Source organism: Parus major, chromosome 10 (genome assembly GCF_001522545.3).
Source record: "Parus major isolate Abel chromosome 10, Parus_major1.1, whole genome shotgun sequence".
NCBI lineage: Eukaryota > Metazoa > Chordata > Aves > Passeriformes > Paridae > Parus > Parus major.
Genome location: NC_031779.1, coordinates 10,709,790 through 10,733,307, shown reverse-complemented (window position 1 = coordinate 10,733,307; position 23,518 = coordinate 10,709,790). Strand labels below are relative to the sequence as shown.

At 38.7% G+C, this 23,518-nt stretch overlaps 1 protein-coding gene across 1 annotated transcript in view; it reads left to right on the top strand.

The window, feature by feature from the left end:
- BNC1 (basonuclin 1) overlaps nt 1-23,518 on the top strand; it is a 68,757-nt gene that overhangs the window by 15,926 nt on the left and 29,313 nt on the right. Inside the window, exons 5-6 of the mRNA XM_015638388.3 lie at nt 1,828-5,536; nt 5,661-5,771. Coding sequence (XP_015493874.1) covers nt 1,828-2,509 — 682 coding nt within the window. The 3' untranslated portion in view covers nt 2,510-5,536; nt 5,661-5,771. The remainder of the gene's footprint in view (nt 1-1,827; nt 5,537-5,660; nt 5,772-23,518) is intronic.

Below are 23,518 nucleotides of genomic sequence, written 5' to 3'. Positions count from 1 at the left end.
ACTAAATAAAGCCATGAAAATTTCATAACTGATAAAGACTGCAGTGGTTAAAAGAATACATGAGTACATAAAGGGAAACCCATAAGGGTATGAATTCAGCAATTTTCCAGTAGATGTATGTGTGGACTTACACGTTTAATATGTAGTTTCATGTGTATTTTGATGTATACAGTGTTTTTAAATGAAAAAGCAATGAGATCAATTCAGGAAATCTTCACTTACCCTTGTCCATTATTTACTCAAGGATTTCAAACAGACTGGTGTGAAAAAGCCCATAAGAAAAGCAAGATTAGTCTTTGTCAGCCCAAAATTGACATTATGCAGTGGTAGTCAAACACTATCTGGTGTGTATCCACATCAGTAGTGCTTTTCTGTGAGATTAAATACTGATTTCTAAACTGAAGCATAAGCTTGGTTCAGTTTAATGTTCATTTCAGTACTGTATTGCTGTAATTCATTTTATTTCAGCCTATTAAGCACATCAGCTGAGAAAGGAGAGCTGAAGCTTTATTGTTGACCATCAGTAATGTATCTGAAGCAGTAACAAACCTATTCAAGTGCAACGAAGTGTTACAAGTTTTCCAAGTCTGTAGTGGTGTTAGAGCAGCTTTTGGCTGCAGGAAGCATGCCTGGATAGTAGTTCAGAGTGACACGAGGTTTAGATTGTCTGTAATCTGCTAGGAGTGCTGGAGCCAGCTGATGCAATCCAGAGAGAGGATGAGCCGGTCTCTGAGGACTGGCCACTGCATCTGAGATGCACAGATTCATCTGCTGTTGGCAGGGCTTCATACCCTGCTGCCTGCATCTTCCCAGATGTGAATTCCTCTCCACTGTAATTGCGATACGGGCCACAGGAAAGAAGGCCAGCAGTAAGATTTGTATTCACATGCCACAAATTCCTTCCCACACCAATATGCTGAGATAAGTTTTAACATAGGTGCTTTTGGAAGAGGGGTTAAAAAAAAAAGTGAGCTCAGAAGACATTTCACAAGCTTTGTACAAAACAATAGTAATTTGGAACAACTTTGCAGAAGTTTCTAGATATTAACATAGAGTAGTGTGACTACAAGCACTAAATATTTCTATGCCTTTTTGAACAATCTATGTTTCTAATTAAACCATGATGGCAAGGAGAAAGACAAATGTTTTGCCAATATTACAATAAACTCAGTCTTCTAGACAGAGCCTGTAAGTTACCAGTGAGCTGATTGATAATATTCAGTGAGGAGCAGTGATTCTGTAGGTTTTGATGGTTTTAAACTGAACATAGAGATGCCCATTTGAAAACTGCAAGCTGTGTATAATTCAATTTTCATTTTTCAAGGAAGCTCCTGACAAAAAAAAGGCTCTGTACTGATGTGTACAGCTTCATTCTGTTACATGGTTGCAGTACTTGAGATCATCAACATTTTTTGCAGACTCAGGTGTCAGTCCTTTTGTGCTTTGTCCATTGGGAAAGAAATTTGTTTTTTACCCATCTCAGTTCAGTTTACAGGTTTTTAGTCTATCCTTCACCTCTTTTAGGCTTAGCACTAGATCTAGCAGAGCAGACAGCTATCCCCAATGCAGGAGAGAATCTGAAACATTGATTGCTGTAGAGTTATTGCTTACAATCTGATATATGCCAGTGCAAGCAAGTTCAGAAACCCAGTCATACATGTAAATTGTACACTTGCACTCCCAGTGTGTCAGTTGGTCAAATCTGAAGTATACAATTCATGCATGCTACTAAATATTGATTTTCCTTTTCTTTGTTTATGATCATTTTGAAACAGCTGTTAAGTGAGGTGAAACACTTTCTTGCTAAGCTTGTCTTTGTTCTTCTAGACATAGTTCAAACCTAAATCTTCATCATAAGCTTCTGACTAAAGATACACTGGAATTCAACAACCATTTCAATGCAACATACCTCTTGAAAGACATGGCTAAGGAGTTTTGCCAAGATGTCTCTTTAAAACAACATGTTGGACATACTTCTGTAATCTTCAAAGGAATGAACAGAACAGGCAGCTACGTTTTTCCAATGAGCAAAATTGCAGAACCCTGTTCTGAGAGTTACGGATACGATCCATTAAATGATGGAGCTGTTCTGGATCTAAGCACAACTTCCAGTGTTAAGTCTGAGAGCAGTGCTCATTCTTCTTGGGATTCTGATGGAGGAAGTGAAATATGCACCATGCCCTTGGATGATAGTGATGAAAGCTGTGAAGGACCCAGCCTAATGCCCAATGATGAACTCTACCAAGACTGTACTTTAATTGAGAAAGCTAATCAAAACTTCATAAATTTACCTTCCAGTTTGCCAATAACTTGTCATATATGTCAAAAAACATACAGTAATAAAGGAACTTTTAGGGCTCATTACAAAACTGTGCATCTCCGCCAGCTCCACAAATGCAAAGTCCCAGGTTGCAACACAATGTTTTCATCTGTTCGCAGTCGGAACAGGCACAGTCAAAACCCCAATCTGCACAAAAGTCTGGCTGGGTCACCAACTAGCTTACAGTAAGATCAGACTGATCTTAATTTATTTCTGCTAAGAATTAATCATTTCAATTAAGGAATGTGTTAACATTAGTTTCATTTAAGCTCATTTGACTTCTAGCTCACTCAACAACCACAGTCAAATTTTCTCCTGTGTGTGCTCTCCAGCAGTTTCAGTTAGCAAAGCTTGGTGCTGTAGTTTTTGTGCAATTGTTTGGTTTGATGTTGAACAGCTACAACCTCTGTAAGGAAAAGAAAACATCTTAGAAATGGGGGAAATATGGAGACATTAACTGAAGTGTTTCTGATACCTGTGAAGTATTACTTGCCACAATAGGACCTTCAAATGAGAACCGTCATTGCTTGTGTTTACATGTTAAATGGGTTCTTGTGTTGTGTAAGAAATGAGTAATGATTGGGGTGAGTTTCCTCTGGTTGGGTTGAGAATTTTGAGGTTACCATTTTGTTCCTGAGACCTTAATCTGAAGCTGACTTGCAGTCTTAGTAGAACAGAATATATGTACTTAACCGCATCCCAAAATCCAAAGGAGAGAGTAAAAATTTGGGAACACTGCATACAGTCCAAATCTTCTGAAAATCTTGCAGTCCTTACTCTGTAAGTTTGCATTTCACTTTGGTAAAGATTACAGTATTTTGGATTTCTTAAAATTCAGTACCATTTTCTTTGCATGAAAAGGGGCTACTTAACTTGTTTGCAGAATAGCCTGAGTAAATGAGACATTCTAATAAATTGGTAGAAAGAATGAATAGGTTAAGCTAAAAGTTCTAAACTACAGAAAATGCATCCATAAAATAGGGGGGAAAGTAAGCCCTTTAATGTAAAATGCACTTTTTGAGTTCTACTTTCAGGAAGATAAAAGTTTTGTTAAAAATGGGGCAGGGGGTGGGGGGGAAGAGAAAAAATATCCCCAACCAAATATCCAAACTGCTTAGGAGTTTGATGGTGCAATTTTAAGCCTCTGAAAAAAATAGAAAAAATGGATGCAGTAGATAGATACATCTTTTCTGAGGCAGCAGTTAGTTTCTCTTACCAGTGGGGGATAAAGTGTGTTGATCTTTGTAACGATAGAAGAATGCTTATTGTCATTCACACCTCTTTTTTTTTATAAGAACGTTGTTCAGTATCTGTTAAAATGTTTCATATCTTTGTAGTTGCCCCTGTAATTAACAGTATTCTGCATTACATTCTATGCACTTAAGAAGACTGGCCTTGCATTGTATTTAAAAACCCTTTAATATTTAATTTGTAGTCACATCATACAAATGCTGTGTGTGTACTTGTGGTGTGTCTTCTTTCAATCATTTGCAAAGAGGAAAAGAAATAAGAAAGCAAGACTTACAGTACCTTTTTTATTTTATTCCACCAGTGGAAATCTGTTGATCAATTCTAGTATGCAAGCATGACATTGACAGCACAATCTGTACATATTATACCAAAGTGCTTACAGTATTTGTGGTTTCTAGAACTAGTCTAGTTTTCCAGTATAACTGGATATTAGTCTTTATTCATTTTTGTGACTTAATAAAAATAGACTGAAATTCAGGATTTCATATGTATGTAGAAAGGATAGTACAATGCTATTGCCATATGTCTTGATGTTTAACTTATTCTAAAAAATACTATGGTATTGTAACCATTTCATATTGTATAAAAGAAACAAATGTGGACTGAATATTTCACCAATTCTTTTGAAAACTGGTTTGTGTGTGAGTATGGGTTATGCAAGAAAAAACATGATGCAGTTGTAAATGTTTGTGCTCACTCAAAATGGTTTCCATGCATTGTGTAAAGTAATCTTCTATTTTTTTAATTTACTGTAGGTTTATGTGATATTTAAAATAATCCATTTGTGCTTGAAGCCGTCAGGAAAAAATATTAGCGTGCAGAAAGTTGTGCCATTGCTTTGAGGTTTTGTGTTCTGGGGGGAATTGGTGTTTTGGTTTTTTGGGAGGAGCAGGGTAGTGTTTGTTTTGTTGAGGTTTTTATTGTTGTTTTCTTTGGATTTTTAATAGAAACTCCTATCAGTGGGGGTCATAGTTTGAAAGCTAAGGGCACAATCACAGGAGACACAATTGCTCCCAGCCTTTTGATAGTATAAATCAATTATTTCTTATCCAGCTATTTCAAGCTTTTTTTTTTTTTTTTTAATATAAATATATATATATAAACTTCTTTGTTTAATCATTAACTGGTTTTTTTTGAAACAAAATGTGATGTAAACAAATGTTGTAATGCCCATTTATTTAGTTTTCACTGTGTCAAAAAAAAAGAAACACATTTGTATACCCTAATAATTTTGTATGTGTTAATAAAAAACAATAATAATGCCTCTGGTTGATTCAGAAAAGTAGGTCTTTTTGCTTGAAAATACTGCTATTCTTAATTTTTATTAAAAAAAAAACAACAAACTGAGAACACATTCTGTCTATAGAGAGCACTGGTTTGACAGTGGTACTAACTTATTCCATAATAAGGAAGTGTCATTATTTTAATGAGCCATTAGAAGTAATGTAATAAATGTTGTCAGATACTTTATTGATTTTTTTCTTTGTGCAGTAGGCAAGGGTAGAGGTTCATTTAAAAGCTGCCAACTAAACAGAAGGTAAATATCTCATCATTGAGAACTACACTGAAAATATTTTGTGCCCGCTTTATTCTTTATACTTTGGAAGGGTTTGGTGGGGTTTTTTTTATTTCTCAGAAATCTGGACAGGATGGGAGATTTCTCAGAATAAGCTAACTGTTAGTACCCCTAGAGCAGCATATGTATCTCATGAAGCATTTGTGTAGCTCCCTCCTCCTAATGACCACAATGTGGCTGGACCAAGCCTTGACATCTCCTGTTAGTTTTAAATACGTGTGATGCTTATAGCAGCCCGTATCACATATTCACCACAGATGTTGAAGGAAGTAACCTCACTTCAGAATAGTAGTACCATTATTTTTAGAGCTTTTCAGAGTGAGTCTGGAAAGCTGCAGCAGCTTCCCCTGGCTGGGGCTAAGTTCCAGAGATGTTCACATCTGCTATCTGTGAGTATGTGCAGTTGGGGGCTCAAATTTTTGCCTGAGATTTGAACTGGGCTGGACATGCCCACCCTTGCTACTCAAGTATGTTGCATTTTTTTTATTTTTATCTTTTTTTCTTCTCCCTTAGAAAACAAGAGCCTCAAAAACTAGATCCTGTCATCTTTCTGTGACTCCAAAGGAGAAGGCACGGGTGCACACTGCGGGGTAGCCAGTCCAAGCATCCAGTTTCAGAACACAGGTATTTTGAATAGTTTGTGGTAGCAAATCTGTGTCCCTCTGGAACAGTGAGTGTCCTGGTGCTTACAGGAGTATTTGCAGAAATCTGTTTTGAATGGAGTGTAAGGGATCTGTTTTTATAGCCCCAGTTTTCTAAGTACTTTGAAAAGAGCTGCTGCAAAACCAGAATCTGTTGTTTCTAGTGAATCTTTACTGAAGTTATACACTGCAAAACCCAGCAAAGTGGAGAAACAAGTTCTGAAAATACCTGTCTGATGCCCTGCATTGAATAGGGAAGCCTAAAAAACAGCTAAACTACTTGGACTTAATCCAGGGATTTTTAAGTAGAGTGCCAGGTCCTCCTTGAAAAGGGTTCACAAGCAATTTCTGATTAATCAGCAAGCATAGATTAAAGAAAAGCAGCTAAAGTAAAAACACCTTTAGAGTTTGAGATACAGCCCATAAGGATTGCATTCAGCCTGCAAGTGAGCATTCATTTCTAAGCTGAAATGAGAGTTCGAGCTGGGAAGGAGACAACAGTAGAATGAGAGGAGGAAGGTTGGATCAAAGGTTTTGTTCAGAGCGGCATTTACTGCTGGTCCCCCCGATTTGAAGAGGGGGCAAGACAAGGTTTGAAGCAGAATTAAGTATGCATAGCATGATTGAGTCAGCTTTGAATGACTTGGAAAACTCTTGAACTGATCGCTGCCTAGAGAGATTTCCACATAACCTCAGAAAGCATGTTTCTGTTTCTGAAGGTAGACTGGCTTTTAATTTCCCCTTGCCTTCACCCCTCACCCCCTGGCTCCCCTTGCCTTTTGGCAGTCCTTGGATTATAGAGGTTGCTAACTTGGAAATGTACTGTTGAAACATCACCCTGTTAAACTGTAGCCCTGTCAGCTCCATTCCCTGTGAGCACCCTCCAGCTTTTACATGTGGTCTGTAATGAGGCAAAGGAAAGGTAAAACCATGAAGTGACAGTCCCTCTCTGGTGAGCACTTCATCTAATTCTGCACTGGTTTAAAGCTTCGTGGAAGCATTTGTAGCCTTTTATATTGTGTCTCTGTAGCTCCTACACTAAACTATTAAAACTGACTGTGAATTACTATCCATTATTGCCTGCAGATGCTGGTGTTTAATAAGCACAGAAGTTGCTTTGACTGCTGAGTGCAGCACTGAAAGAGTTTGTCAAACTTATGCTTGCCAAGGCATCTAGCAAAACTCTCTTTAATTTGGACTGTGAGGAGTACCATATATCAGCATCATGCTACAGATTTTGATTTTTTTTCTTTTCAGTAACTTAAGGCCAATCCAAACATGTCTTAAGTGTGAGCTGATTCTTTGCTTCAGTCTTTTAAATTGTTTGTCATTAGTCTTTTTGTTCTGTAGTTTCTGTTCATTCAGTGTAGGGATTTCTAAAATGTGTTATTTTTATAATATTGCTGCTATTAGCACCTGCATCTGCCACTCTTTAGAAGCTTGCAAATTTAGGGAGAGGCAGTCATTCAACAACTGTATGCTCTGCAAGTAGTTTTAAGTCTGAGAAACTCTCAGAGTCAGACTGTGGAATTGGTTACCACTTTTTTGGAAAAGCATGTTGATGGCTGCTTGAAAAAACATCCAAATGGACACACTGTGTCCTAGAAGAAGCTCAAGCCTTCTCTGTCATACGATGATATGAGAGGGAGCACTCTGTACTTTTGAAGCTTCCTTGCCCTTTTTCAGTCTTGGAATCAGACTGTAAGTTCTTAAGATGTGTGACACATTTCCTATTCACTCCCTGTCTGTACATCTCCTACCACAGGCCAGTGTTTCTCAAGACCAGAAGCCCTGTCTGCCCTTCTAACTTAAGCCTAAAGCCAGTGAGGTCACTGTCAAGGATGAACTGAATTATCCTGGATTGTTCTCACCTCCTCTCTGTATCCCTTCAAATTCAGAAACAGCTACTCCTAACATTTGTTCAGTCACAACAATAAACTGCAATGTCTTCTTGATTTTTTAGAAAAGAGGATCCCATAGTTGCAAGTAATATATTACTGTTATGTACTGAGCAACTTGCACTGCAGTAAAACTTAGCAGATGGAAATATTTCAATCTGAATTCTCATTTTAATCCCAAAATGATTATTTTTAACTGTAGTCATTATACAAGCTGTTTTCTAGGAAAATATCTTATTTGAATCTGCTGATTTATAAGAATGACAATATGTATATGTACTTCATGCATAGGTGATTTATGCACACATATATACCAATGCATAGTAAAAATTGCATATGCACATGGCTGCATATTCATGTTAAACCTAATTCTGTTCTCATTTATGGTAATGTAAGTTGGGAGCAATTTCAATGAATTCTGTAGTAGTGGGCTTATAATACTAGAATCATGTCTCAACAAGGATTGTTAGTTACATGTGTGAGTAAATGGGCTCATGTTGGCTGCTTGCAGTGCTTTGTAACTGCTAACTTACTAAAACAAGTCAAAATATTACACTGTGAAAAAAGTCTTTACTCATTTCTATGCCCCTGTCTCGACTACAAATGATTATTTTGCAGGCAATATTCCTGCATGGCCAATGTAACAACTGTACTAGTGTTATCTTTGCTGGTAAGAGAGCATGAAACAGATCCTGCACAGATATAAAACACTAACTCTGAGTGAGCTTGGCCAGTTTAGGCAAGTTCAAAATCTGGACAGATATGCCTTATGACATTCCGACAGTCTCCAGCCAAAAATTCTCAAAGAGAACAAAATGTGTGAGTGTATGGCATATAGAGATGTGGAAGAACCAGGAGCAGCCAGAGTGACTTCAGAGGAGACGCTAGGAAAACAACATAACTTACTGGAGAGGAGACATGTTATTGCTGCTCTGGGAAGCCAACATCTGCACCTCTGTGTGGGATGATATAAACCTTACGTTGGATTCCTGAGCACAGAGAGGCCAAGTGCGAGAGGTGCACGCAGGCTTCTGAGGCTGCAAGCAGCTCCAAGGCAGTGTGCCCCAAAGCAGCAACTTGCCTGATGCTATCCTATGCAAAGTAATGCAAGGCTTGGTAATGATATCTACAAAAATGGGGGCTTCTCTCTCTTCAGAAAGTCAGTGTGCAGAATTTCCATGTTTTGCTAATGGCCTATAGATTGAGCCTCTTTGCCTTCCTCAGCATATCCAGGAAAAACACCTTTGAGTGAAACCATCTATTTAGCTTTCCCAGCAATCTGCTTTCCCCTGCTTTAGCACAAAACACCTTCACCCTCTGACTACAAAGGACAGTGTATCTAAAGCTTCTGCTGTGCCCATCCTTATATCCTTCAGCTGCTTCATCTCCTTCCTTTCCAGGGGAAGGGGGGGGTGGGTGGTGCACCTAAATTTTTCTTACTTCTGTGGAATTTGACAAAAATATCCAGTCTCTGTGTTTCTTATTCTCCATTTTACCTTGCACAAACAAGAATGAAGAAGAGCATTAGCTGAACAAAAAAATGGGGGACTGCAATTTGGAGAGCAGCCACAGGGTGCTTCCAAAGGGAGAAGGAGTGCATGCAGCACAGTTACTATTGTGGGTGGCATTTGTGCACATTTTTGGTCACCACCTTCCACAGAGAATCTTTGATGAAGAGCTCCATCTTGAATATTATTTGTGGCAGAAAGGGAGATTTTTTTTGCTGAAGAAAATAGGAACTGAATGGAGAAGAACCCATTTTGGAAGCTATGCAGGCATGCACAGCTACTGCTAGTGACTGGATGATGCCAGTGCATGGGAGATGAAGCAGAAATGGAGGAGTATCTGCATATTAAAATGAATGGGGAAATTTCTGTTTTCTCTGTTCCTAAACTTTTCCTGTTGCATTTGGGAATGCTACTCTACCTTCTTTTTCCTGTATTCTGCTATGATTGTCTGAAGAAGATTGTATGTACCTTCTTAAGAGTACAGTTGGAAAGCAGTCTGTTTCTCACCTGTATCTTTGTAACCTGTATCTAACCTGTGTCTGTGTATCTTTATCTTTTTATGATGAAGGGGTGGGGGTTTTCCCCTTATTCAGGCCATGCAGTTCAGCTGGAAACAAAACTCAAAAAAAGGGTGCCTGTCCTCACATGGAGCTGCTAAGACAGTATGTAACTCACACTCTGCTCTCTTGCTAGTGCTCTTGAGCAGATGTAAGATGAGTCTGGTGCATGCTCTTCATGCAGAGGAGGATAAGGCTGTCCACAGGTAACTGAGCTGGTTGGCATGAAACCTCCAGCTATAACTCTTAACTTTCTGTTTAAAATTAAGCAAAGATCAGCAGATGATGACTTTTACTGCACACTCAGAGCAGTAGTTTTTGACCTTAAGATAAAATTGTGACAGTAACACAAAGGCTTGGGTGTACACTGTGGCATTGCAGAATATTTAAGAATCTGGTTCCATAAAACCCTTTCTGTATCCCTATGGAGGATTATTGCATGACTTTATATTCCCTCAGTCTTTATTTTTAAAAAACTTCAGTATTCACAATCACTTCCTCCATTACTAGTCTTCTATTTACAGCAATATAAGTTACTGGGTTTAGAGTTAAGGAGTAATAGCCACTATTTGGTAATCTATCCTCTTCTTTATATTGCGCTTTTCTCTGACTGAAAGAAATCAGTTAACTGGCAGTTACTTTGTTTTACATGTCAGGCTATTATTGTAGGGAGTGGATGATATTTAAAAAAATTTTTGGCCATTTTTTAGGTCTTCCCTGTGAGGACATGTTCAGCACAGGTATATCCTGCTGCACTCTTCTGGCTGGAATTAGAACTGGCCAGAGGAACCTTTTCATTGCTAACAGCAGGAGGTGATGCTGGTTCTGCCACATGGTAGATGCCTGTGTAAAATCTAACAGAGGCATGTTTTAGAGAGCTAAAATCTAAATTTTGTTTCATTTCAAGTGGTTCCTAGCAACAGTACCCCAGGCAATGCCTCATTGATATGTATTCCTTACATCACCCTGCGTTTTGTCCTGTGAGGCCTGCTGGACATTGTACCAGACTAAGGTCATGGAGTGTGCAGCACAAACCAACTGTTACTGCCTCAAACATCGGGGTAATAAATGCACATGATCATGTTAAGTAATGGAAATATATCCAATGTTGCACATCTGGTTTCAGGGATGCATTAACCAAGACAAAAACAATAGTCAAATAGGGAAAGTAGAATAATTTCCAGGTCAGTAATAATAACTGTTCACACAGCACTCAGGGGAAATCAAACACACATATTTGCATTCAGATATGTACTACAAACGCAAGAAGTCTGCGTATCCTTGTAGAAAAGCATGCCAAATTTTCTTTGAAAAGTTGTGGTTTTAATCACATTAATTACATGTTGGATTTGGGCAGAAGACCACCATCATGACATTACATCAACAAATTTTTCACTAATATAAATACCACAAAGAATCCTGCAAACTGAAGTGAGTACACTCTATCCCAGAAATCTCTGCAGGACATGGTTTAGCAGAGCACACAAGCAATGTCACCCTACTTGGCACCCTGCTTCTGAAATTTAGAGTACTTTATGGAGTAGCAATGCTTTTCTAGAAGGGAAGATTTCTAATTTCCAGTTTCTCATTTTGTATTTGCAATTTCTATCTTCGTATTAAATCACAGCTCTTTCTTGGATGTATTTCTTTTGTCCTTTAGCATAGATGTAAGTAGAATCCCAAAACTGCACAAATTCTGTGAACAGTAAAGAGTGCACCTTTTTCCTAATTTAACATCAAAGGAGAGTCTCAGGGCATTGTTAATGAAGATAAAAATGTTTAATTCTGCATACAGAAAATGCTTTCAAGTGAAACATACATTGCAAAGAGAATGCTCCCTCCCCAGAGTTTTGGCCTTGCAGCCTCTCTGAAGGCCCAAGATAGTCACAAGGACAGTTTGAATGCTGTTTTGTTGCTATTCTTGTTAGAATTATTATATGCTGCCATGTTAGCAGAAGGAGGCTACCATATGGAAGAAGCAGCTAGGGGTAAGTGGATATTCAAGATAGTTGTAAGCTTTATAGGAGCTGTATTTGACCTGGAGGGTATCCCAAGTTTTTGGATCCAGTTGGGAGACCATGTGTCTGTCCTGGTGCAAGTTTCAGTTTACAGCCTCGTTGTGTCTTAAGGACTAGTGCCTTAATGTGTACAAGGGCATGCACCCAGGGTTATTTTCATTGCAAACTTCAGGGCTTAAAATGCACCCACAGTATGGTTAGGTGGGGTATACTTTGAGGTTTTCTCTGGGTGATACAGTGACTTTTTCATCCCCCTTTTCCAACCTAGGAGCCTGGCACAAAGTGCTGTACACTTCTTAACAGCTATGTGGCTTCTTTACACCAATGCAAAACTTCAGAGCTGTAATTCAATTAAATGAAGAAAAAGGGGTTTTACTTTTAGTCCTGAGAATTCTTACAGAATCTAAAGCTAAGTAGGAATTAAAAATGTGAGAAAAGGATGCAAGCTTAGAGAAACTAGTGCCACCAGCACATTACATACATATGGTTTGGGAAAGCTCAGGTATTCATCATTGTATTCCACCAACCAGCCAGCCCAAAACATAATGCATTATAATTCAAAGTGTTGTTCATATTCCATTTTTATCTGTTATTTCCAGTGTGAAAACCAAGTGCAGTGATGAATCCTTACTCAAGGACCACATTGCAACATCTTTCTCATGTGGACTGTGACATAAGGAAAGATTATTCACATAATCAAATCATGGCTTTCCTATTCCCTCAAGCCTTCTGCCCTGAAAAGGGGACTCCCACTTCTAGAGTGCTAACTTTGAGTAGCAGCACACAGCAAGAGTACATTATTTTTTAATCTTTAAGAATGAATACTTTCTGTGCAACACCATCATGCATGAATTGACAGGGACTGTTAGAATTAGTGTCCCATCAGTCAAAAGCCTTGAATTCACTCCTGCAGGTAACTGAATTAATGGAATTCAGTTTTGTAAAAGAGTTAAATAATGGCAGCATTATGCCCAATATCTGACAGGTGGAATAAATGAGTTCTGTTCTTCTGAAAGTTTTAAAATATTTGCTGCAATCTTAATATCTGTAGCTTCAAAAACTGAGAGCAAAGGATTTTAATGTCATTTCTCATGCATTTCTCCAAATTGTTTGACAATGTTTTTGCTATTGTTGAGCTTTTTTTCTTCTGTTTTATTGTACTTTGTTAAAAACTGGACCACATTCCAAGTTTCGAAGTGAGAATCTTGGATAACTTGTGCACTTCTGTCTTCTGTTAATGTCATATGCTGCTCTCACATATGTATTTCTGCTGAAGTCAATATCTAGAGGGAAAAAGTCTTCTTTTTTCCAGGCCAATCTCTCTCAATAGAAGGACACTTCTAAATGTTTTGCTGTATCAGATATAAAGCAAAAGGACAGATGTTAGGGAAAGATATGTGGTAAAATGGGTCTGAACGTCTCTGCTATAAAAGAATTTTCCTAAAAAGATAAAGAAGAAAATACTCATAAACCCTTTTTACTGGTTGGATTGTACCTCATCTTCCCTTGTCCATTCTTGCTTAATTTTAATTTCTTGGAGGTAACTGTAGGCTACTGAAAGGCCATTAATTTTAGAGCAGCAGAAAAGGAGGGCCCTGGCTCTTATTTAGAGACTAAGCCAGGACAGAAAGTTTCTCCATCTTTCTGCTTCTTTCACATGAAGTGAACAGAAGAGTCTCTTTTGGACACAAAGCAGGACAAAAGCATCGTTTAGTTGATACATTTCTTCATTCTGGTCCATCATATGGGTCAAAGCTGCAGAGCTTTTGAGCTGTAAGGAAATAGTCTTTGTCATTTTTTGCTTAAAGGAGAATACTGCTGTCCTTGGCTTTAAAGAGGGGAGGGACAGTCTTCTCAGATGGAATCTCTGATACTGTTGTGACTTTTAGATAATGTTTAGAGATTCTCTATGTCCATAGCTTCAAATTAAATGTGTCATTCCCAGACAATCCTTTCTCCCTCTGTAGCTTCTTCCAGGGCCTTTCAGTTATAATATGCTCTGGCAGAGTAGAAAGAGGAGGGAGTTGCATCTTCAATGTCATCCAGGCCTGCAACAGCTATGTAGGAGGAAAGAATCAAACTGCAAAGTATCAGAACTGGAATTGAATCCTGATAGCCAGGTCTGCCTGTCATCTCATCATTATCATAATCACAACACATTTCTTCAGCTAAATGCAAGGTAGAAGGAGAGGTTAGATTATGGTGCATTCCAAAAAAAATGAACGTACCATCTTAAATCAGAGACAATACTAACAAAACAAGGATCAGCTTTAGCTGGAATGTGGGTATTTGCTGGAAGAGAAGGAGCAAAACATGAATCAAAATCTACCCAGAGTTTGCAAATCAAAGAACTACTGAATTACAAGTGATTTTTTCAAAGGACTGCAAGAATTTCTTCAAGATTACCAAGGGACTTCTGTCTCATGATGAATTATAAGCAGAAGACAGGTGCAGGCATTGATTTGACTAAAATATTCAGTTTCAGACACAGTGGAACTTTCTGCTGTTTGGTTAAAATTCCTTGCCCTAAATCACAAGCAGTTCCTCCTCTTTCACTTAATCCCAAAGGGATTATTATAGCAGTGGACACTGAGTAAGTGAGCACATTATCAGTCTGTGCATCCAATAAATACCCCTTCTGCTATCTGTGCATGAACAGAAGGGAATGTGTCAAAGCTGAACAAAGAATTACAGTGCTCTTGGAATTCAGCCTGCAATCACTTCCATATAATGCCACCTTAACTCCAGTATGAGTTATGTTGTAGGTTCGAGTAAATTTTGCTCCTTGGCTAAGGTAAGTTGTAGGCCTTGTGCCAGGTGTTGCAAAGAGCATTAATAGCTTTTCTTATCTTGCAACTGTTATTTCTTGTGTTCTAAGGCTGAATTTGTTTTCAGAATTTTTCTCAGTGCAATATTTGCACCTTCCAGTACTGCCTCAATGCCCCAGCTTGTAATATTTTGTGGAAATTAAGGCGCTGAGAGCATATATATATGGTATGTTTTATGACATGAGTAGGAGCTGCTAAGAAATTGTAGCTTATAATTCTTCAGGCATTCCCCACAAAAACTACTGCTGTGAGTCACCCCACTGAGATGGGTAGGATCAGACCTTGCACATGCTCCCATGGTGTTTGTCTATCTATCTACTTTCTCTTTAGAGAGGCTGCTTGTGGTGCCACAGATGTGCTGGACTGGTCATTGGCCTTGTTTCAATTTCAGATATGGAACTGTGGCTTTTGAACAGCTGGAGAGGAAAGGAATGTGCACCTTTCACATCTCAGTTGAGAGACTACACCAGGATATATTCGAGATGATTTCAGGGTGAGCAGCCATTAGCAGCATTTTGTTGTACCACATTGACTGTAATATGCCACACAAGTAGGTGGTGTGGTTGTACTGTGAGCTGGGGAAATCCTGGTGGTTCTGCTGCAAGATTCTCATGTCACACCATCTTCTGCCATAACAAAACACCACTAAGTGGCTTGGCACAGAGAAGGGTGCAAGGTTCTTTCCTGAGGTGAGGGAAGGGAGTTCACCCCACCCTGATGATAATGTTTGAGCTTCAAAAGAGACTTCTTAATGTTTCTTAGTAAATTGAGGTGCTGCACAGAGCAATTAGAGACCAGACCTCAAGGTAGAAATGTTTAATCCTTGTTTTTAGCACCTTGCATTTTTTGAGTGCATCCCATAGAGTGAAGTAGATTAGTAAGTAAAATAAAGATAGGGGAATGTGGGCATGAAAATAAATAATTTTGTCATAAGCAGATGGTACACTTGTATTAAAGCCAGATGAGATGCAAAGATATTGTAGCCTGAAAGCTAAATGTCTCTTGGAGCAGTTCCCCTGAGCATAGTTAGATCTCAAGTTAGGAATCACATACACTCTGAGAAGACAGAAGTTTATTGTCCTTGCTTCAAATGAACTTACCTGTTTTGCATGCAAAAGCATGATATTTACAGTTTAATAATTCTCTCATGAAGCACTCTTAATTCTCAAATTCATTGAAACATTGGTTTTGATAGATAGGCTACACTTGCTGAAGAGAGTTATTTAAATAACTTATATAAGGAAGCCTTTCTTGAAAATCTGTGTGTGTAACAGATGGGTATTACTGCCCTGCAGAGTAGATTATGATTTCCCAGGCACTCAGATTTGGGAAATCTTGGGTTTGTTTCTTACTCCCGTGAAGAGACAAAGCCTGACACTGACTTGGGAACCCTGCAGTGCATAAACAATCATACCAGACTGTAAATATTAGTAGACAGAGACCTCTGGTGGAAATTGTTCTGTACTTCAGGAAAATACAGATCTCTGTTTTGGAACAAAGCTTGGAAAACCCTGCTGGTGAGAAAGGTCAGAGGCCTGAGAAGGACTACATTAACAGCAGCATAGATATTTTTTTATGTGGCTTTTCTTTCTGTCCTTTCCAGAAGAGCTGAAAGACTTTCTTTAAAGAAAATAAACAAACTAACTTGAAACTGTAGACAAGTACAGCAGTGGCAACCCTTCCAGCTGCCTCTGGGAAGCAGCAGTCCACTTGACCCAGCAGAGCCTTGGCAGACTGCAGTGTGTCTGTGGTGCTGGGGGTGCACCTTTGGCTAATGCAGGGACCCCAGGGAGAGGAGAAAGTCCTTCTGGCATCTCCACCATGGTACGGCACCAGCATGTGCTGAGGAGCTTCAGGGAGAGCCATTACCATCATTGCATCAAGAAATGATCAGCAAGATGTTGAAACCACAATTCCTGTGCTAGTCTGCAGAAGGTTCCTCATGGATATTTTAATTTTTTTTTATTATTTTTAATTTTATTTATTTTAAACTTTTAGAACTACTATTTTTATTTTTTTTTTATTTTTTATTCATTTTTATTTGTGCTGTCGGACACAATGGACAGCTTGCAGTACAGTGCCAGTGCCTCAGCTCACAGCAGGTTGAATAAAGCTAAAGCAGGGCTTGACCCAATAGTTTTTCCTAGTAGGCTGCAAAATTTGGTAGCAGTCATAAGTACTGGCTTTCCCTTTCTGAAAAAGACTGGTTTTTCTCTGGGACAGCAGAAGAGAAAAAAAAAACAGTAAAACCCTCAAGGTTCAACAATTGTCTGCCACACATAATTCTGAAGTGTCCCAAGTTCATCTCTTAACAACAAGATTCAAGTTTAAAAATACAGGAACACTTCTGAACATCCAACTCGCAAGCACGTGCTTTTATTTTCTACCCAAATTCATAAGTGTTCCCAACAAAATGTCTAGAAGTATAAGCTGATCAGTCAGAACATTGATCTGGTATGGTACAGAGCTACAAGCAGTATAATTAATGCAATTTCAGGTAAATTATACTATAAAATGGCCCCTGTGAAAAGTTTAGAAGTTAATGGAAAGATTTCTATTGCCTTCAGGTTTTTGATAGTGCTCTAAGAGAGCACCTCCACCAGCTCCATAGTCCACATACATTGTAAATACATTTCAGCAGTTTCCCTGGGCATTTACAACTTCAGTTTTCTCTGCTTTAAACTCAGCAAAGTGTAGCTGGTGCCATGTGTACAAGGAATGGTAGTGTACTTTTCAGTGTGACAGTTTGACATCTTGTAGAGGTTGGGATATTATTTTCTAAACTTAAGCTTCCCAGTGGAATTCCCATTTCTCTTAAAAAAAGAAAAAAAAATTCTGAAAAAACTTTCTTGTCATTCCCTCAGACCAAAACCCAGTTTAGAAATCCCAACTTAGTAGTATTTTATAGTTACCTTGGTTAAAGTTTCTGTTTAGTTACTTTTCATACAAACACATTCTTGCTCCTACTGACACAGTCAATACTGAATACTTGTGAACTAGTTCAGTCCACACATGTCTTCATTTAAAAGAGTATCAAGAGTCACAGATTTTCTGTTTAAAGAAAAGAATCAGATAATCTTGGCCTAAAGCTCTCTATCCAGCATCCAAAGTCCAGCCTCTATATGTAATTGCTTGTTCAAAATTCCTTTTCAGTCAGTTTTCAGACTTCAGTTCTACCTCATTATTTGACAAACCACTTCTCACACCAATCCTAAATATATCTTAGGAATTCCTGGGCTGCTTGGCTTTTGATTTTCAGAAGAAAGCATGGGTCTTATAACTTTTGTCTTACACAAAGAGCCTATTGACCTAGTCACTGATGTTTAATTATGTCCTCTAATACCTCCTTCTGAAAACATTGTTTGACTCTCCTTGGATCTACACGAACACTACTTTTCTGTGGCAGATAGAATATGCAGCCTGGAATACTTAAAATAAAAATAATGTATTTTAGGGACTACAGAGTTGAATTCATACAGATTAGTTTCCCTGACATGCCAGGATAAGTCACTCAAAACTATTTTACATTATTTCCTACCAGTCATAAATAAAATTCACACCATGATAATCCATGCTGTGATATTTGGCCTGAATGTTGTTGGTTTCTTCAGATGCCATCAGTTTTTATAACCTGTCTGTACTTAGATTTTGTGACAAACCTTTGTCACAGACATAGGCTCCACTGGGCTATGTGTTAGACATGTGCAGAACAAAGAAAGTTTCTGAATTTTTTATACACTCCACCATAACATTTTCAAAACCACATCTTTACTGAGTTTTGTATTGCTTATTCCTGGAAGCATTCAGATCTGCATTGACATTTTAGGTAACTTAAGTACTCTGGTGGCCATTTTAGTGTCAAGGGAGAAACTATACATAAAAATGTTCCAAGTGTTTGATTTCCATGTCATCCTCAAAAATATTCTGAAAGGTCAGTTAATTCAAACACAAAATAATTTGAACATATTTTGGCATTACAATCAATGTTCATAAAGAAACATGTGGCCAACTTAGGCTAGTCAGAAGAAAGCTGCAAACTGATTCCATTATTTTACAGAGGCTCAAACACTAGGCAAAAATTTACTTACATTATTATGCTCAACTCTGATCAAATCATTGAGATTCCAGATGGAAGGAACATGTAGCCCATCAAATCCTTAAAAATACCCAATGTTTTTATTAGTATTTTTACCTGTTATGTACATCATTAGCACTGTAAGGAAAACAAGAGTCATATTGTATATATTCCTGAAAGTAAGTCAGCTTTAGAGAAAGCCAACATTATCTTCTTTCACCCTACAAGTAACAGGATTAGAAGTACAACAGAAAACAAGAATGTTTAGAAAGTCTTGGAGGCCACTTTAAAAGCATTTTTATGTTACAAATGATCACAGAAGTGAATATTAAAAGATACATAGCTGAATTTTGAAATTGTAGAGATTTTGGCAAGCAAGCAAGAGAAGCCCTTTTCACATAGTGTCATCTGTTTTTACTTTTACACTAAAACAGCCCTGCGGTATCCTTTTAAATAGTGCAGAAGCCCTCAGCTGGGCCTCCCTGACTTGTAGTGCAAAACCCACCAAAATGTAGAAAAACCTTACCTTCTAAATGGCAAGAGCTGTGGGTTAAGAGTGCATGTATGTATGCCATAATACAGGGCAGAGTTGTGTGATTTGTATAGATTTTACAGATTAGAAATTAAGCCAGTTTTGTCACCATATTGACACCTTCTCCTAGATGAAGAATTCAGGGCAGCCCAAAAACAAAAGCCCAGTGCTGGGACTAATCAGCATTTATAATGGAATAAATTAACATGTTAAAAGCAAACCCATCTCCAGCAGTTTTGTTAGCCAGGAAAGGGAAGACTCCACTAAATCCAGTAGAGATTCAGCTGTTTTCACTGCCCAGGCATATCCCAATGCACACTGACACAAAGTCAAGGGATGGCATCTTCAGGCCTTTTGAAGTCAGAAAGTTTGCTTCCATGGGATGTTTTCAATGGAGATGTCTCTACTACAACATTTGTTCTACTCAGTCATTTATTCTTGGAGTTTCCTGTAGGACATCTGAGTGATTCAGTCAGTATATGGAGACAATATCAATACAGCTCCAGGCCTTAGGAGCATGACAACATAACCTAGATTCTCATCAATTGCAGTAATAATTTCACATGTTCTGACTTGGCTGCTGCTCATTTCTGCAGCAGCATCTCCCAATGCCACTGCCCATTCCGTGAAGGACTGGAACATACCATACTAAGTGGTGGGGCAGCAGCCTTTGACATGCCATGAGTCTGAAAGCAAACATTTAGGGGCTCAAAGCCCTAGTTTTTAAGTGTTCAAATCACAAGTTTCAAACAAATGAGCTTGCAGGAGTACTTCACTGAAAAAATGAGGGGAATGGAGCATTTGTCCTTAATCCAAACCAGAGTGGTTACTGACAGAAGGACACTTGTAAAGGATCAAAGCTATTGGCAAAAAAAAAAAGGGGGGGGGGAGGGTAGATAAAAGAGAGGGCACTGCAGTATCCTCATTCCTACAGATACTTTCCTGTCTGCAAAAAACTGAGAGAGACTTCACATAAACATTTTTATTGTCATGTCACATGATGGTGCTGCACTGAAGGTGATAGATTTCCTGGCAAATGTTTGTGTGGAAAGGCAAACATATGGTGGAGTGATCTACTATGAGATGGCTCTTTGGACCTTGCCAGTCCCCCAGGAATGCTCAGGATCAGTGAGAACCAGTAGGTGTGTGTGAGAACATGTGTGAGAGAGAAAATGAGTTCATATTCAGTGAAATAAAGGAATGTCTGATGTCTGAGGGTTTACATTTGTGTGTATGATTTGCTGCATACCATTTTACATGATATATGTATACAATTTAGGCAACATGTAGTATAAATTTCATCTACCAGTTTTTCATTAGTATTCTATAAATGAGCAGAACTACATAATATTTTTAAGACTGAAATTCTATCCAGAGAACTCAAAAGTAGAATCTTGCTGGTCGTACAAGAGAGCAGTGAGCGTTTACAGGAGCTTCACACTCGGCAGGCTTGCGTGAGTCTGTTTCCTTTGATTGCCGTGTGCAGCAGAGAACTGCATACACCAGATACACAGTGGCCAAATTATTTCTTGCATTGCCATCAGCAAAGTTTCACCAAGACAGGGCCATTTGGTCTATTGACCTTTGTTACAACTACAATTAATGTAAACTACATATTTGATGAGAAATTAATTCCTTGCTTTAATTTGACACTTTATTAACCTGAGGAAATTAACACAAAATAGAACCATCTTTTGCTTGTTCATTTAAAGTGCCATTGCTGAAACTGACAAACAAATTACACAAAGTTTATGTAATGGCCAGTACTAGAAGTAAAATAACTTACAGCTTATGGTTATAGAACAGCCTGCTGTTACTTGTTTCTATTACTACCCTGAATCTCAGTTCTTCTTATCCCCTGTTAAAGTTAATTTTGTGCTATGTGGACAATACTGACATCTATGTAAATAATTTATATTGGTTTGAATCCTTCTATATTGGATGCTGGAGTCTGCATCCTATGAGCTCCCTAATCTACCATTGTAAGGTAAAAACTGTCCTGGAAGAAGAGGACACTGCATGGGAAAGCAAACTGCAGCTCATTTCAATTTCATACTATTGCTGTCTGAGATTAGTCCTTCCCACAGAAGTATGGAAAAGTAGATCTTTTCCTGGGGCAGGTCCAAAATAACATGTAGGTCCAGAGCTCTGCTTAAACAGAGGCTTGTGGGACAGCACAATTTAACTAAAGGTCTGCAGTGCCTAACCAGTTGTATCAAATCTTGCCTTTCTACTGATCTTCTGCTATCCATGCTCCATAAGTTCACTCTTGATCACTGGATGACAAAAAACAGCTCTTAATGTTCGAACTATTTCTCCTCTTTAGGCTCCCACTTGGCAACAAACTCTGACCTTTATCTTCAGAGGGCCAGCATCTGTCCAGTAGAGCAAGCTGCCAGGCCCTCCAGCTGCCATGCCCCCTGAAATTGCAGGGGGGGGATACAGAACAAGCAATAACAGAGACATTACATGAATGGACAGAAGATTTGGGTATTGCTTTTGGTTCCAAAGTTCCTGCTCAGCTCTACACTGGCATTATGCCCTTTGAAACTTTTAGTGTAAGACAGGACCATCATGTCCAGTGGGAGTAGCAGTCTATTAATACCTCTCCCTTATAAGACTATCTTTGCCAATTCTGTTTGGCTGCTTCATCTCATGATATTCACTTTGACTTTCTTAATACTAACCAGCCTAAATATTTTATGCTTGTCTTCCAGCAATATACTAAGTCCTTTGCTGCTACTTCTCAGTGAAGATAGGTTATAAATTTTCTTCTGAAAACGTTTTTCTTCTGAAACACTGTAGTTCTCTGAACTGCAGTGGGAAGGTTTGAACTGGAGTTCATGTTCCATAAGATAACGTCCACTTAAATGTGACAGCTAAAGAAAATAAACAAGTGGACAGAAACAAGCTATTTCCTTATGAAGCTTCTTTGTTCTAATTACATAGTAATGCTGTCACTTCTCTAGAAATATATGTTTCCTGACTTAAAATGATGTCTCTGCAAATCCCTGCAAATAATACACATCTGCTAGGATGTGTATTACTTAGCAATATTCATATTGGTTTTGTATCTTACTGCGATTTTACGTTTTAGCAACTTAGTTTTTCAGTGATATAAATCAGGAGCAACTTCACTGCATCAAAGTAGATAAAGTGGCACAAAGAGCAGCAGAAACAGACCTCTGACTTCTAAGAGACCTAGTGCATATTGGCTGTTTGCTAGCAAGTGCAGTAGCCCTGATTTTTTATTGTAATATTTATTATTTATAAACATGTAACTTTCCAAACTCAGAAGAAGAAGAGGCCTTCTTTGAAGAGGGCAGTGTTGAGAAAAACAAAGTCAGACTGTGGGGAAAAAGATACATTATACAACAAAGGATCACTGAAACACTGGGCAAGGTAATATTAATTATACATTTTAATCGTAATTGTTATTAAGGATAGTAACTTCCTTTCCTCCTCCACAATCTACTCCTGATGTTTTCTTTTCAGCCACTGTACCTCTTAATTCCAGGCTCCTATGCTAACCCTCACTCATTAGAGGTGTGGCAGACCTAATCAGCTGTCCTAGGTTTTCTGGGAGGGATGGAGTTTTGAGAAAGGAATTCAAAAGAAATGAGGTTACAGTTCTTAAAAGGACATGTCATGAGCAGGAGTATGGGCTGCAGATCTCTTAGAGACAAATAGGTGAGCAGGATATTTGATTTGATTAATGGAGAAACAATCAGCATATGGCTGCCACATGACAAGATGTAAGTAGGGAGGGGCAGACTTGCAGGCCATCACAAGAAACATGATCTGGAGGTAGAGGGTATGTGGAATGTGTGAAGAAATGTGCTTTTAAGAAGTTCTCACAGGAGGCAGCTGGAACCAGTTCTTGCATTGTGCAGGGTGGTGTGCTGATGTTTAAAAGTACACATGAGGTTTAAGCAATAGCATGTCAGACCAAGTGTGGTGGTGGTGGATTCAACCACTTCGGTCCCTGCATCCCAGCCTCCCATCATGCCCTAGAGAGGAAAGGAATGGCTTCCCAGAGAGTGGATTCCTTATTTGTTTGAAATGCTGGAGGGAGAGAAGGTAACTTGCCCTGTTTTCTGCCTGATTAACAATAACTTACTTCCCCTGCAACCCATCAGTTGTAATATCATCCATATCCGCTTCCCCAGGCACTTCTTCGTGGCTGTTTTTGTCCTGGCACCCAACATGGTCATCACCCTCAGCATCACCACAACCACAGAGCCTGAGGACTCTCCTCAATGCTTCAAACCCAGTAGCATCTCAGTTCTTACCCCTAGGTCCCTTTGAGCTCAT